At 40.9% G+C, this 15,681-nt stretch overlaps 1 protein-coding gene across 4 annotated transcripts in view; it reads right to left on the bottom strand.

The window, feature by feature from the left end:
- Positions 1-300: 300 nt before the first annotated feature.
- GALNT11 (polypeptide N-acetylgalactosaminyltransferase 11) overlaps positions 301-15,681 on the bottom strand; it is a 48,571-nt gene continuing 33,190 nt past the window's right edge. Inside the window, exons 7-12 of one of the 4 annotated variants that reach the window (XM_061198198.1) lie at positions 8,422-8,539; positions 6,898-7,089; positions 6,213-6,431; positions 4,707-4,811; positions 1,210-1,347; positions 301-953 (exon numbers count right to left, since the gene is read on the bottom strand). In XM_061198198.1, the coding sequence (XP_061054181.1) occupies positions 822-953; positions 1,210-1,347; positions 4,707-4,811; positions 6,213-6,431; positions 6,898-7,089; positions 8,422-8,539 (904 nt within the window). In that variant the 3' untranslated portion in view covers positions 301-821. Of the gene's footprint in view, positions 954-1,209; positions 1,348-4,706; positions 4,812-6,212; positions 6,432-6,897; positions 7,090-8,421; positions 8,540-15,681 lie in introns of those variants that run through there. The other 3 variants (XM_061198199.1, XM_061198200.1, XM_061198201.1) reach the window with 3 other exon arrangements.

Here is a 15,681-nt window from a genome sequence, read left to right as displayed (position 1 = left end):
ATTTAACAACTCTACCTGGGTGTTTCACAGGCAACTTTAATGTAACGTATTCAAATTCACATACCTTCAGCTTCAAACTCACATAGTTCAAGCTAAGAAACTGAAACATCCCTAAGGTTAGGGCTGCTACCTACCTAGCTTATTGGTTCATCAGCCGAATCCCTGTGCATTTCTTACCATGTATCACATACATAGGATAACTCAGACCAGAGACCCCAAGATGAAAGAGAAGACAAAAAAATCCTAGATAAATCATCAAAAGGATCCTTTATTGTAAATGTAGATAGTACCATAATTCATCAAAATAATTTATAATAGTTAACTCTCTTAAATATAATCTTATAAATGATGCCTTCTGAAGTTAAATGTAATGTGGATTCAATCAGTTTATTTAAAACTATTTAGAACATGGTATTAGAAATTAAAAAAAAAATTAACTGTCATCTACAAAATCTTCTAAGAAAGGAAATCATGACAAGTTCCTGATCAGATAAACGCCACTTCATTATTTAAGGGGATTAAAAGGAAGCATAAATAAATTTGAATAGACATCTCAATTTCCTGGGCTTTATCCTTCTATACAAACCTGACTCTTTAGAGAGTTAAAACTGCATTCTGCTTTCCTACCATAAGCAAGAAATTCCTTAACAGCAGTTGAGAAATGACCTGAACCTCTTGGTGAACCATACTTCTTCACCTCCCGATGGTCACTCGGGGCTGCGACCTCTACTGTGTCTGCTGTCTCACCTCTACTAGTGTCCCAGGCGTCTCCATGTTGAGGACAAGCATGACAAATCACCGTTCCAGCCACAGCATCCACCTTAACCTTCCAAATGCCACTGCTGTGAGGAGGAGCCATCACAGATGGCCATGGCAACAAAGCCTCTGCGACTCAGTGGATCGACCGCTCTCAGGCACTGTCCGACTGACACCTGGTACAGCCGATTATTCCTCTGAAAATAAAGTGGTGGCAAGAAAAAAATACCACCAGTTACTTGCTTTAAGTTAAAAAACTTATTGCCAGAATATGGTAAAGAAGAGACAGAAATCTAGAAGAGACGTGGAACATTTCAGATTACTTATGGGATGCTACAAACTCAGAACGACCTTCTACAAGGTAAACAGAATATGAGTCCCTCTGCCATGCTCCCTCCCTCAGCCTTGTCTGTCTCCTCACATCCTCCCATCACCACTAAGCAAGCTCCTCACCCCAAAGGTCCACTGCTGGGATCCTCCTGACCCATGGCACTTCATGAGTCGTGGTGGGTCTGCTGAGCGAGTTTCTGACATATCCAGGCAAAGGAGATTATTTAAAACCAATTCGTGCTCTTCATTATAAATCCAAATCTAAGGAAGAAAATAAAAGATCAAAACCTCAAGTTCTGCTTCAGATTCTGAAATGCAGACTGCATGACACTTCACACATTTGTGGAAGAATGGATTTATTTTGTATGGTCTCTTACAGCAGGAACAGCCCAGCTTAGTTATCTGAAAATGGAGTGAATTAACACAGGAGAAAGTGAGGTGCAATTCCAGGAAGAAATGTAAGCAGTGGCTGAATTAACTTAATTGACTGTATTTAATTGAGCACAAGATTGTAGATCTTCCCCAATTCCAAGATTTCACAATTATACAATGCTTTTAATTCTCACACTGTGTAGAACTGAAGGAGCCCAGTGAGGCAGCTGGTTTGCCTTCTGTACACAGAAAACACATGAGGCTCTGATTTTCATATTTCCCTCATCTGTTGGGCAGTGATGATGTGCATAAGCTGTCATATCCCACCATCCTGTGGAATAGTATACTCTATTCCCAGCTCATAATAACATTTGCACTGAGATTACGATTTCATTGATGGCCCCAAAGCAGGATTCTCCTTAGATGTGCAAATGATCTTTGAGGATAGTTGTCTTTACGGTGTCTCAGATTATTTTCAGGAACAAAGGCCTGAAACTGGCTGAAATGGCCAAGTGCAATGAATAAATTTATTCTCCAACATGCACCATCACTAAATTGAAAAGGAAAACATTTTCTCCTATCCTCTGAATTATTTTATTCATTACTACTTCTACCTCCAGGCCCAAAATGTATGTGTGCTGCCTCCGTTGGTACGAAGAGAAGGCTCCCCATCAGCGCCATGACAGAACACCAGTAAAACATAGATGCTGATGTTTTATAATCTGTGCTGTCTAACAAAGGAGCCACCGGTCCACACGTGGCTACTGAGCACTGGGCGTGTGTCAAGTGTGACTGAGGAAATGAAATTTAAACTAATTAAAATGAAATAAAATTACCAATTCAGCAGCCACATGTGGCTAGGGTATAAAAGTACAATTCTGTGCAGTCACAACATAGTACGGATAGGAGAGTGTAACTCCATCTCCTCAAACCTCTTACAGTTTCTGGAACAAATTTCACCAATCTCATCCTACTACAACCTAAACCACCAAAACCACTACAATTTAACACTTCCATGTCTACAACACTGACACCTCTCGCACCCAGACGTGGCACAAAACCCTCTTTAAACCATGTTTTCCAGTATGTTAACACCTTAGATAGTGTGCATGAACTCTCCTAGAAATAAGATGTGATCTATGAAATTTCAAAGGACACACTCTATCCAAAAAGGGCCCAAGTGTTCTTTTCATTCTTGAATGACCCCATCCACCACTCAAATGGAAACGTAAGTAAATGAAGCTTGCTTACGACATGTTTTGAGCATTGCAATCTTGAGGCACTACAACTAGGAGATTAGACCAATGTTAGGTTATTGCTATTTTATCAGATACAAACAGTTTGCAATAAGTTTTCTGCTTATTTTTAGGTTCACTTAGTATCGTTGAAAGGACACGTAAGTTGAGAATAAATTATGTGAATGACATGAATTGAAATTGTGCTGTTTCCTCTAATGAACTACTAAAAATCAGTTAGGAAAATTCAATTTCACAGAAAACTCTACAAAAGATATTCTGATTCATCCAATGCAGATTTAATGTTCTGGACCAGAAAGAAGATGCACGTCCTTTGCCATTTCTAACAAATTCATATAGCTTTCAATTAATTCTATATAATTCAAATTCATTCTGTGTAACTGCAAAGTACAAATAATGCTCTAAACAAACAAAATATTACTATGACAAACAATGACCAGAGGTAGGGAAAATGTACAAAGGAGACCACAATAGTATTAGATAGATGATCTCTGAAATCTCTAAACTCATTCCCAGTGTAAACAACTTAACTTCAGCAAGTGGTGCTGGGAAAGTTGGACAGCCGCATGTGAATCAATGAAGTTAGAACACACCTTCACACCACACACAAGACTTAAATACAAGACACGACACCATAAAACTCCTAAAAGAGAACATAGGCAAAGGCAAAACATTCTCTGACATTAATTGTACCAATGTTTTCTTAGGTCAGTCTCCCAAGGTAAAAGAAAAAAATGGGACCTAATCAAACTTACAAGCTTTTTGTATAGCAAAGGAAACCGTAAGCAAAACGAAAAGATAGCCTACAGGCTGGGAGAAAATATTTGCAAATGATGTGACCAACAAGGGCTTAATTTCCAAAATATACAAACAGCTTATACAACTCAACAACAAAAAAAAGAAGCAACCCAATTGAAAAATGGGTACAAGACCTAAATAGACATTTCTCCAAAGAAGACATACGGATGGCCAACAGGCACATGAAAAGATGCTCAACGTTGCTACTTACAAGAGAAATGCAAATCAAAACTACAATGAGGTACCACCTCACACTGATCAGAATGGCCATCATTAAAAAGTCTACAAATAACAAATGCTGGAGAGGGTGTGGAGAAAAGGGGAACCCTCCTACATTGCTGGTGGGAATGTAAATTGGTGCAACCACTATGGAAAACAGTATGGAGGTTCCTCAAAAAACTAAAAATAGAGCTGCCATATGATCCAGCAATCCTACTCCTGGGCATATATCCGGAGAAAACCATAATTTGAAAAGATACGTTGCACCCCAATGTTCATAGCAGCACTATTCACAATAGCCAAGACATGGAAACAACCTAAATGTCCATCAACAAATGAATGGATAAAGAAGATGTGGCACATATATATAATGGGATACTACTCAGTCATAAAAAAAGAATGAAATAATGCCATTTGTAGCAACATGGATGGACCTAGAGATTATCATACTAAGTGAAGTCAGAAAGAGAAAGACAAATACCATATGATATCACTTATATGTGGAATCTCAAATATGACACAAATGAACTTATCTACAAAACAAACAGATTCACAGACACAGAGAACAGACTTGTGGTTGCCAAGGGGGAGGGGAGTTGGGAGAGGGATGGATTGGGAGTTTGGGATTAGCAGATGCAAACTTTATACAGAGAATGGATAAACAACAAGGTCCTACTGTATAGCACAGGGAACTATATTCAATACCGTGATAAACCATAATGGAAAAGAATATATATATGTATAACTGAATCACTTGCTGTACAGTAGAAATTAACACAACACTGTAAATCAACTATGCCTCATTAAAATAAATTTAAAAAGACAAACAAAAAACCCCAAAACAATTTTTAAAAAGTCAGATTAAAATCTTGATGTCTGCCCCTCCCTCCTCAAGACTGACTGCCAGCAGCTTCCCTTTCCTTCACTGAAGGACACTGTCCATAGACTGGCTGAGAGCCCAGAGGCCTAACTCACCTGATTTGGGTCACTGTAGTCACACGCCTTAAGCACTACTAGGCCTCCCTTCTGACTTGGGTGGCCCTGGGCCGCCAGACACTTGTGGGTCTGGAGGTGATAGAGCTGTAAAAGAAGAGATTGCTCTTGACAAGCTGGTATGTACAGAAAGACTAATGTCAGAAGATGCCTTAGAATGCTAGAAAAGGAGGTTTTAGAGGAAATATTGAAAATATTATTCCAGAGGTATGGATTCTAAAGGTCATAAAAAGATAAGCATTTTTTATTACTGAATTTTAGCTTTAGCACACAGGAGCATCACAATAGAGGCTTCAAGGTTATAGGCAATTTTAACAATATATGCAGGCAGTGTCAAGTAGAAATTCTACCTAAAGATACAAGGTTACTAATCTACTATAGGGGAGGAAGGAAATTAAATACCATCTCTCCACTAAAGAACCTTAAAATGAAACTCAGGAAATAAGAACAAAAGGTACAAACAGACAGTACATAATTAAATATAATATACATACCTAACTGGAGATAAACAGATTATAAATGCCATAGGAATGCCAAAGGTGAGATACATAAAAGAAGCAAAGAGTATCTAGTCTAAGTAAAATGATTAGTTTAAATATTAAATGTGATAAGATATGCAAGGCAAAAATAATAATGGTAAGGGATTTCAACTATATGGACATACACCGGTACCTATTTTTACTACCTAATAATAATAAACATCTTGATGACTTTTATAAGATAGAACAACAAGATAGGAGAAGGCTCTAGGCTTAATTCTAGCCACTTAAAAATTGCTGGCATTGTGAAAGAACCAGGAGAGGGATGCCTTCTTTATAACACAAAAGGGAAATTCGGGCAACAATTACAATATCTACACTTTCAGGAAGCAAATTCTAAGAAATGATTCAAGAAAACGGTACGATTTTATGGGCTAGACATCTAAAATTGAAGTGATATTATAAAACTGAAGAAATTTTATAAGAACCAAAAGGGAATATCTAAAGAATTGTGGTTGATCTATGGGTTTCTGCTAAGCTCAGATGACTGCTCAAGACATCGGGTGTAAAACCTGACTTGGTACCACCACTTAGACCCTGACCACCATTTTTCACTTCCTGTCTGCAGTCAGTTCCAGAGCTGAGGCCAACAGTATACAGCTGCCCCATTTCTCCTTTGTTTTCCTTTTTGGACTGGTCTCTAACAAGTGAATTTTACACTCACTCACATTGCCTTTATTTGTATATTCACATTTATAGCTATCCTCTTGGAAGCCAGCATAACTTAGAGAAGCCATGTTCTCTTTAACACTGGCAGGTAAAGGATCTTCATATAAACAGCAAAGATATTAAAATTTCTAAGGTCTTACACCTGAGTAGAGGAAATTCTCCTAAAAAGAATATAATGGAAGGCAAGCCAGAGGCTATCCTTAAATATTTTAAGTCTACAATGTCACTTATTATATCACACAACATTTAATGAAACATTTTGCTAGGATCACTTTCTTACCCTTCCACGTTGGAGGACTTTGGGGCGTTTTGGCCCTCTATTGATAAAAATGGGTTGCTGGGGTTTGGCATTGGGCCCAGATATCTGCATCTCTGGGTAAATATTATCCAAATACCATTTAAATGATTTACAATCCAACTTCTTCCTCAATTCAACACGCTCACTGATATTTCCATAGCTTCTGGTTCTCAGATCAGGTCTTAAGGAAAAATACTGCTCCTGAATTTAAAAAAGAAAAATGAAAAATAGGAGAATAGTTTTTTTTGTTTAAATGAATCACACCTCAAAAAAGCCATTACGAAGAAAATACTGAGAGTTGCATATGGCAGAAGAGGAGGTGGGAAGGAATACAATGTGTGCAGAGTCTTGACAGGGGAAGCAGGGGGACTGGGTCAGAGCAAAGCCCAGTGAGCAAAAGAGGAGCCAGGTTCTGTGGGAGTCACAGGAGGGGGACAGGAGGATAAAGAAACTGAAGAGAAACACAGTTTCTTCTGGTGCTGGCTATATTACTTCTCATAGACTAGACACTTGGAAAATTTAAAAAGGAGTCACAACAAAAAATGAGTGAAAGACTGGGTAAAGAGAAGAGAGAAAAGAAACCCAGAAAGAGATGGCCCTAAAGCAAAGGTCATTCAACAGAAATAGGCAAGAGAGAAAAGCAACCAAAGCCAACGGAGTTACTAGCCTTATCATCCATCCTTCTCGGTGAGAGATTTAATCTCACCTTATATTCATCCAACCAAACATGTGCCAGCCGCAAGGAGTTGTGTGTCATGGTGTCCTGGCCCTCTGGAGAACCATATGGTCGCCTTTTCCGGAAAATGTGTCCAACTCTAGAGCAAGGGATGATGAAGAGCTTACCTCCACACATCCAAATCTGGTCAGAAGCAGAATATGTGTTAATAGTTCCTCACAGTGCTGTGAAATCGATGTACGAATTTTCATGAAAACAGGTGTTTGTGAAACCTTGCAAGATGCTTTATCTTATTAGATATAACTATTCAAATAGAATAAAGTCAAAGTGTATATTTAAAAAAATTATCTGTCTTTACGATTAAAAAGAAACAAAACTCTAAAACAATGTAATATTCTTTTACTACCCTGTGTCTAAAATTGTACTTACCATACATGTTGTTTTAACAGATCAAGGAAGTTGACCTTCAGGACTTAGGGACAAAGAATGCTTACTCATCAATCCTCTAATCTCAGTTTTACAGGTACTTTCTCATGAAACATAGACAAACATACACACACCACTTCTTAGAAAAAAATTTTTTTTTATAAAATATACAGAATAACTCTAGATTAAGTTTCAGATCTTAGTTCTGGTCTAAATTTTGCCCTTGACTGAGTTACTTTATATAGTTATTTCAATTTTTATGAGACTCAATTACCTTATCTACAAAGACTGAACTAATAATATCTATTATACCTTGCAACTTTCAAATTCTAAAGATTAAGTAGGAAAATACATTTGCAAAAATACGAAATGGCATATGCACAAGGTATTAGGGTATCTGAATGGGGAGGATTCTGTTACGTAGACCGGGAGATGGGAGGCGGGGAGTGGGGCCCTCTGCTGAGAGAGAGAAATCTGAATTCCTTCCCTTGCCCTCTTTCTGCCTTTTCCAAAGACCGTCTTACCAACCACAGCTGAGCCACAGACCCCACCCACAGCTGTCATCTGCCCAACCTTAGCAGCTGGAGGGAACAGTATATATAAAGGGTTCAGTAATCTATACGCAGGTGTTGATATCATTTATCTTATCAGCTGCGCTACTCCTGAAAGTGAAATGAGGAGCTATTAATAATCTCTCCAGGAGAACAGGTGTGAACCAGGATGGTCTCGCACAGTCAGGAAAATCTGATGACCCCAACTATATATGCCTAGGGTTATCAAATAAGATTAATAAATGGACAAAGAACAAAACTCTAGATTAAATGCACATGAAGACTTCTTAATACATACCCAACTATTCATTACAACTATCACTTTTAAATTCTTACAAAATAAATGCAAAGCTTCTTATAGGCTTTTGATATTTTGAATGGGTATTATCCACATTATAGATTGTGGTAAAATAGTATTCATTAAGGACAATTTGTTAATAAAGACAGTCAAAGAGAATTTACAGAAAATATGGGATCATGGATGAAAATTATATTCCTTGCACACAGTTAATAATCAAGCATGCAAAAAAAAATTTACCCGAAATGATATTTCTAAATTTTCTCCTCCCCAGATATCCATGCCACTGTCATACTGTCCAAGTTCACTGAAATAGTTTCTGTTCATGGCAAACAATCCTCCAGCCATTGTAGGTGACCTAGAAAAGGAAAACAATTATTGTATCAATTGTATAGTCAATTATCTACTGTTCTTGTTTTAAAAAATTCAGTGCAGCTTAAGAACATTACTAATAGAAACTAGATTAACTATTATGAAACATTTTGTCTGATTTATGAGGGAATGAGCTGGGCCCCATAACTTAATTTTTTAGATCGCAAGCCCTGGCAAATGAAGGCTACTTTTCTAAGTATCACAAGTACTTTTAAAAATTGATTATAACTACTGTTGACAGAAATCCACCTGAATTATTTAATTCCTTCGACAGTCTCACAGAGCCACTGGGATTAAAAACTGGGCTCCAGGGCCTGCCAAGGAGAGAGCAGACAAACGTCACACTTTGAATTGGACTCACACATGTGTTAGACCAGTGGTCCCCGGAGGCATTTTTAGCTGTCACAGCTGTGGGGGAGGGGTGCTACTGGCGTCTGATGGGTAGAGGCCAGATATGCTGAACACCCTGCAACGCACAGGGCAGCACCCGCAACGGAGAGCTCTCTGGCCCTAAAGGTCAGTCCTGCCACAGTCGAGAACCCCTGTGTTCCTGAGAACTGACGTGGACGGGCCCCCCAGAGCCTGAGGCGGCTTCCAGTGACCTCACTGGCCGAACCGCACCGGGGGCGTGGCGTCTAGTGTTCTGAGCGGCCTCCCAGAAGAGAAGCCAGAGTCTCTGCAGGAGAAAACACCGCCCCAGGATGAATGTACCTCCATAATTTTTCATATACAATGTCCAGCATTAAACAAAAATAAACAAGCAAACTAACAAATAACCAGGCAATCAGGAAGATAAATCACATGAAAGAAAAAAATAAGAGAAACAATCTACAACAGAAACAGATGTGCAGGGGTTTCAAATAACGGAGTTATCAGGCAGAGACTTTAACTGTTCAGTATGTTCAAGCATAAAAGACAAGACTGAGAATTTGGCAGATAATTAGATGCTATCAATAAATAAACCAAATTTATGCATCTGAAAAACACTTCTGACAAAGACAGAAAAAGAAAAACGTCAGCAGCCAATGAGAGATTACCTTCAAAAGAAAAAAAAATTAGACAGTTGTTGGCTTCTCACCAGAAACAGTGGAAGCCAGAAGGTTCTTGAATGATACCTTCAAAGTCCTGAAAGACTGCCAGTCTAGAACTGAATATCAAGTAAAATTATTCTTTAAAATAATGGTGAAACAAACAAAAAAGTAAACAAAAAACCCACCACTCTTTCCCCAACTTGATCCATGAGAATTCCCCTGCACTCCCCTCTCTGCCTTTGCAGTTGATCATTCCTCCCTTTTCCCTCAGCTTGAAGCATCTATGTCCAGTGTCTGTGAAATGATGTTTTATCTGTGTCTCAGGATAAGAAACGGCAATCATTCCACCAGGTGCTGGAAACTGATTAGCCTTGAGGCAAGGGTTTCTAGGGCCACAACTCAGGGATGTGTATTTAATTACAGGGTCCCCAGAAACCCCTCTCCTGGCTACCACAAGCATCAGCTTCATTTCTGGTCTTGGGAGCCAGACGTGGACTGTTACCTCAGAGGCAGGGGCCCCAGACAACATGCTGGGGCTTCCTCTTTGGCCACAGCTGGGCTCCCTTGAGACTTGAAGACTGCTGGCTGTCCTGCAACATGAGCCACAGTGACCCTGCCTCTACCAGCTCACAAGACGCCTGGCCCCTCTGCCTAATCCAGTCCCCCCTGAGCCACAGCCTGCTCAGGAATCAGGCCAGAGCTTGCTTCGAGCCCAAGAAGAAAGCTGTCTTACTGGTGGAGGCTGGCCTTCCAAATCCTGGAGCCAGCCCTGCCAGCCAGGGGTCACTTTTGCCCTTTGGTGACCACTGTTTTCTTTCTCTGAAATATCTTACAATAGGTGATAATGCTGCTGACTCAAATTTCCACGAAAAGGAAAACAAAAACTAGCTCTTGAGTGACACCCTGGTCTACTCCTCTCTGAGGAATCTTGTGGGAGAAGAATACTGTAGCTCCTGCTCTGTTTCCATGTTTCTGTTGGGAAAGAAACCCCGCCTGCCCTGGGGCGTTGGTGCTTTTGTCTGTGTTGCCATCCCAGGCCTGCGATAGGGGCTTGCGTCTGCGTTGTAATGTCTGTACCATGTCTGGGGAGTTCTTCCCACCTGTCCAGCCAGGGACTAGCCAACCCCTTGAAGAGGGCTCCATTTCCTTCCTATGATGCAAGGCACAGGGGACCCCACCTCCCATGACCCCACCTTCAGGAGCTGTGGTGGCACGTGCATCCATGAGCCTACCCCTGGGCTACCTACCTAAGGCCCACCTCTACCCACAGTCCCGTATAGGAGTCGAGTAAACAGGATATCTCTGAGCCCCTGTCCCCAAAGGGCCGGCCAAGGGCTGCCCGCCAACCTGGCTCCATCAATCCTGCATGACCAAGTGATAGTTGGCAGGCTCTGCTACCCAGGCCCTCTCCACCTCCTACCCTGCCATCTGGCAAGGGATGGGCCCTTTTCTGTGAACTGAGAACCTGTGGAAATGTGACCAATTAGTGTGAAATACATGTTTAGCAAATGTTAGGTACTGTAGTTGAACCAATAAATGTGAATCCTTCTGCGCACACACACACACACACACAAAAGGTGAAACAAAGACATTTTCAGAAGGAGAGGAATAATCACCTGAAGGTCCAACCAAAAGAAATACTAAAATGTGTTCTTTAATCAAAATGAAAATAAATCCTAGATGGAAGCTTGCAGATGCAGAAAGGATAAAAAGTAACATAAAAGGGGAAATACATGGGTAAATGTAAATGAATAATGGTTACATAAAAAAGTCTTGTAGGGTTAAAAAAATATATATACACGTGGGACTTCCCTGGCAGTCCACTGGTTAGGACTCCGAGCTTCCACTGCAGGGGGCCCAGGATGGATCCCTGGGTAGGGAACTAAGATCCTGCAAGCCATGCGGCGCTGCCCAAAAGTACAAAACCACAAACCACAAACCACCCCACCCCCACAAAACACACGTGTACATTTCAGCAATATAACTTGAAGGGGGATAACTGGAGTATGAGCATTCTGAGATCCTTGCACTGTTTGGAGAAAATACCAATCTATATTACACTTTGATATGTCAAGTATGAAGGCTGTACTTTCTAAGGTAACCACTAACAGAACAGTAGGTAAGAAACTATAATGTCTAATAATGGGTGGCAGCTGGGAACAGAATAATTGGAATTCAGGCCAAAAGCAAGTAAGAACAGAGAAAAAAGAACATAGAACAGATAGAAAGCAAATAGTACCATTGTAATCATAAACACGAAAATGTAAGTAGTATTACTGAATGTAATCAACTAAGCCCTAATTAAAAGACAAAGTTTTCCACACAGGCTTAAAAACAAAACAAAAGCAACTACATGCTGCTTACAGGGACACGTATAAATATATGACCACAGGAAGACTGACAGCAAAAGGGAAGAAAAGTTGCACAATTAAATACTAATGAAAACAAAGCTGGAACAGCCATATTAATGTCAGACTATGAAGTGAAAGTTTCACTATTGTAGAAGTACAGAATGAAATACAATTCATAATGATAAATGATTTCATCACCAGAAAATTTAATAATTCTAAATTGTCATGTATCTATTAACATAGCCTCAAAATATATGAAGAAAATATATAAAGAACTACAAGGAGAAACAGACACACAATTGTAGTGGGAAATTAATATACCATTTTCAATAAATGATAGAACATGTGAATTAAAAATTAATAAAAATACAGAATATTTGAATAACACAATAAACTTGACCCAACAAATACAGCATCTCATCTTTAACAACTGCAGAAAATACAAATTCTGACCACAGTGTAAGCCAGGATTAAATAACGACTATAAAGTTTCCGTATGCCTGTAAAATAATAAATGCACTGCTAAATAACCTACAGGTCAGAGAAGACATAACAATGAAAATATTTTGAAATAAATGATGATAAAAAATGACATATCACAAGTTTGTGGGATGCAGCTAAAGCCATGATTAGAAGAAAATTTATCATCTTAAATACATGTATTAGAAAAGAAAAAAGGCTGAAAATTTTAAAAATCTAAACATCCAACTCAAGAAGTTAGCAACCTTGATATCATAAAAGTGAAACAGCTTACAGCCGAAAGGGGAGAAAAAGTGGAAAAAAGGAGAAAGCGGTGCTCATAGCCTCACTGTTCAAGGAAGAATGTCAAATGATGCTGTCAAAAGTCAACAGAACAGGGCTTCCCTGGTGGCGCAGTGGTTTAGAATCCACCTGCCAATGCAGGGGACATGGGTTCGAGCCCTGGTCTGGGAAGATTCCACATGATGTGGAGCAACTAAGCCCGTGCACCACAACTACTGAGCCTGCACTCTGGAGCCCGCAAGCCACAACTGCTGAGCCTGCGTGCCACAACTACTGAAGCCCATGCACCTAGAGCCCGTGCTCTGCAACAAGAGAAGCCACCGCAATGAGAAACCCGTGCACCACAGAGAGGAGTGGCCCCCGCTCATTGCAGCTAGAGAAAGCCCATGCGCAGCAACGAAGACCCAACGCAGCCCCAAAAAAAAAAAAAAGTCATAACAAGAAACAGATTTTTTTTTTAAGTATCAAAAGGAACCAATACAGTAACTAAATAATCATCCTACAACAATAAAGGAAGGGCTTACCTGGTGGCGCAGTGGTTGAGAATCTGCCTGCCAATGCAGGGGACACGGGTTCGAGCCCTGGTCTGGGAAGATCCCACATGCCGCGGAGCAACTAGGCCCGTGAGCCACAATTACTGAGCCTGCGCGTCTGGAGCCTGTGCTCCGCAACAAGAGAGGCCGCGACAGTGAGAGGCCTGCGCACCGCGATGAAGAGTGGCCCCTGCTTGCCACAACGAGAGAAAGCCCTCGCACAGAAACGAAGACCCAACACAGCCATAAGTAAATAAATAAATAATAATTTAAAAAAAAAAAAAAGGAAGAATATATTTTAAAAAAAAAAAAACAATAAAGGGAACATGGGAGTGATGTAAATGAGCTAAATCTTCATTTTTCCAACAGAGAGGGTCTATAGTTGGTTTTATGTTGAAAAGAGGACTATGCATATAATTTAGAGTTCAGGAAGTAAGAAATGGAAGACCAAAAATAAAAATGGTTAAAAGAATTTGCCTCTGGGGAGAAGGACTGAGAATGGGGAGGGAAGGGTTAGAGCCAGCCACTTCTCATCCTAAGTTGTTCTATACTGTTTATTACTGTGAATACATGTTTTTGATTAAAAATATTAAAAATTAAACAATGAAAAACAAATACCCATGAAGATGATGAAATAGGCAAAAACTGGCCACTGCCCTACAACTACGAACGAGAACACATGTAACAGTCCAAGGAACTTTCTTCTTGCACTGGCAAAGGGAAGCTGAAAATGGGGTCAGTGCTCCTGTCTGCCTCCAATCACAGTACGTGAAGTCGTGGAGCCCAGAAACACAGAGGGACGGCCCCCAGGTGTAGCCCTGCTCTCCTGAGAGATGTGCTCCAGCATCTAACTCCCACCTGCAAGGCTGGGGAGCAGAGGGTGGGTACAGACCCGCACTGAAAGCCCTGGTAGGAAGAAGGGTTACAAGCATGTGAAGACTACAAGACAACTCAGAGCTGGGTGTGCTTTTTTCACGGACTTCACAAAGAACTGCAACAGATTCTCTCACAAAGCCTGAGAACAGAAGAGAACCCCACCCTGCCAGGAGAGCACCTCAGCCACCTGAGCTGGCCCAGCTCTCTATCAGTCTCCCGTCCAAGTCTGGTTCGGATGAAAGGAAGCTGGCAAGTACCCAAAGGCCAGCTGAGGAGCCAATGGCATTCTAGTCGCCTGAGGTGTGGGGAAAACGTTATCAACTAAAGGTGAAGACAGGCATGCCTATGACTGGGCAGTTTCACTCCTGTAAGCTAGAAGCCATGAATAAGAATGCTGGCAACAGCACTATTTGTAAGGTGGAAAAAAACCACTGAAAACAACCCAAATGCCCTGCCCACAGTAAACTGGATAAATGTTATGATACATTAGTATAACAGAATATTATACAGCAATAAAAATGAATCAACTATATAATGCAGCACAGAGGCTTTTAAAGCAATATTGACTAAAAGAAGCAAGACAGTGATGAGTCCCATGGCTTCATTTATATGAAGTCCAAGAGTAGGGAACTGGACTACACTACATCATTTAGAAATCATACATAGGTGGTACAACTCTCCAGGAGAGCAAGGAAATGATGAGTGGGTCAGGGTAATGACACCTCTAGGGACAAGGGCAGGGGCTGTGACCAGGGAGGGGTATACAGGGGGCATGTGGGTGCTATTTCTTGACTTGGTGGTAGTTTCACAGTGTTCACACTATAATCATTTATTAAATTGTATGCACATATACATATGTATGTATACAAATGATTATACACTATAATCATTTATTAAATCATATGCATATATACATATATACTTTTTACATATGCTATTTTTTACAGTAAAAATGTTTAAAAAAGGGACTTCCCTGGTAGTCCAGTGGTTAAGAATCCGCCTTCCAGTGCAGGGGATGTGGGTTTGATCCCTGCCTGGTTGGGGAACTAAGATCCCACATGCCGTGGGACAACTAAGCCCGCACACCACAACTACTGAGCCTGCATGCTCTAGAGCCGGTGTGCCACAACTAGAGAGCCTGCATGCCTCAACTACTGAGCCCACGCGCTCTGGAGCCCGTACGCCGCAACAAAAGACCCCGCGTGCCGCAACAAAGATCCCGCATGCTAGGGCTTCCCTGGTGGCGCAGTGGTTGAGAATCTGCCTGCTAATGCAGGGGACACGGGTTCGAGCCCTGGTCTGGGAAGATCCCACATGCCGCGGAGCAACTAGGCCCGTGAGCCACAGCTGCTGAGCCTGCGCGTCTGGAGCCTGTGCCCCGCAACGGGAGTGGCTGCGATGGTGAAAGGCCCGCGCACCGCGATGAAGAGTAGCCCCCGCTTGCCACAACTAGAGAAAGCCCTCGCACGAAACGAAGACCCAACACAGCCAAAAATAAATAAAGTAGCTATTAATTAAAAAAAAAAAAAAATCCCACATGCTGCAACTAAGACCCAATACAGCCAAATAAATAAA

Source organism: Eubalaena glacialis, chromosome 8 (genome assembly GCF_028564815.1).
Source record: "Eubalaena glacialis isolate mEubGla1 chromosome 8, mEubGla1.1.hap2.+ XY, whole genome shotgun sequence".
Classification (NCBI taxonomy): domain Eukaryota; kingdom Metazoa; phylum Chordata; class Mammalia; order Artiodactyla; family Balaenidae; genus Eubalaena; species Eubalaena glacialis.
The sequence above is the reverse complement of the archived record's forward strand: the minus strand, read 5'-3'. Positions and strand labels throughout refer to the sequence as shown.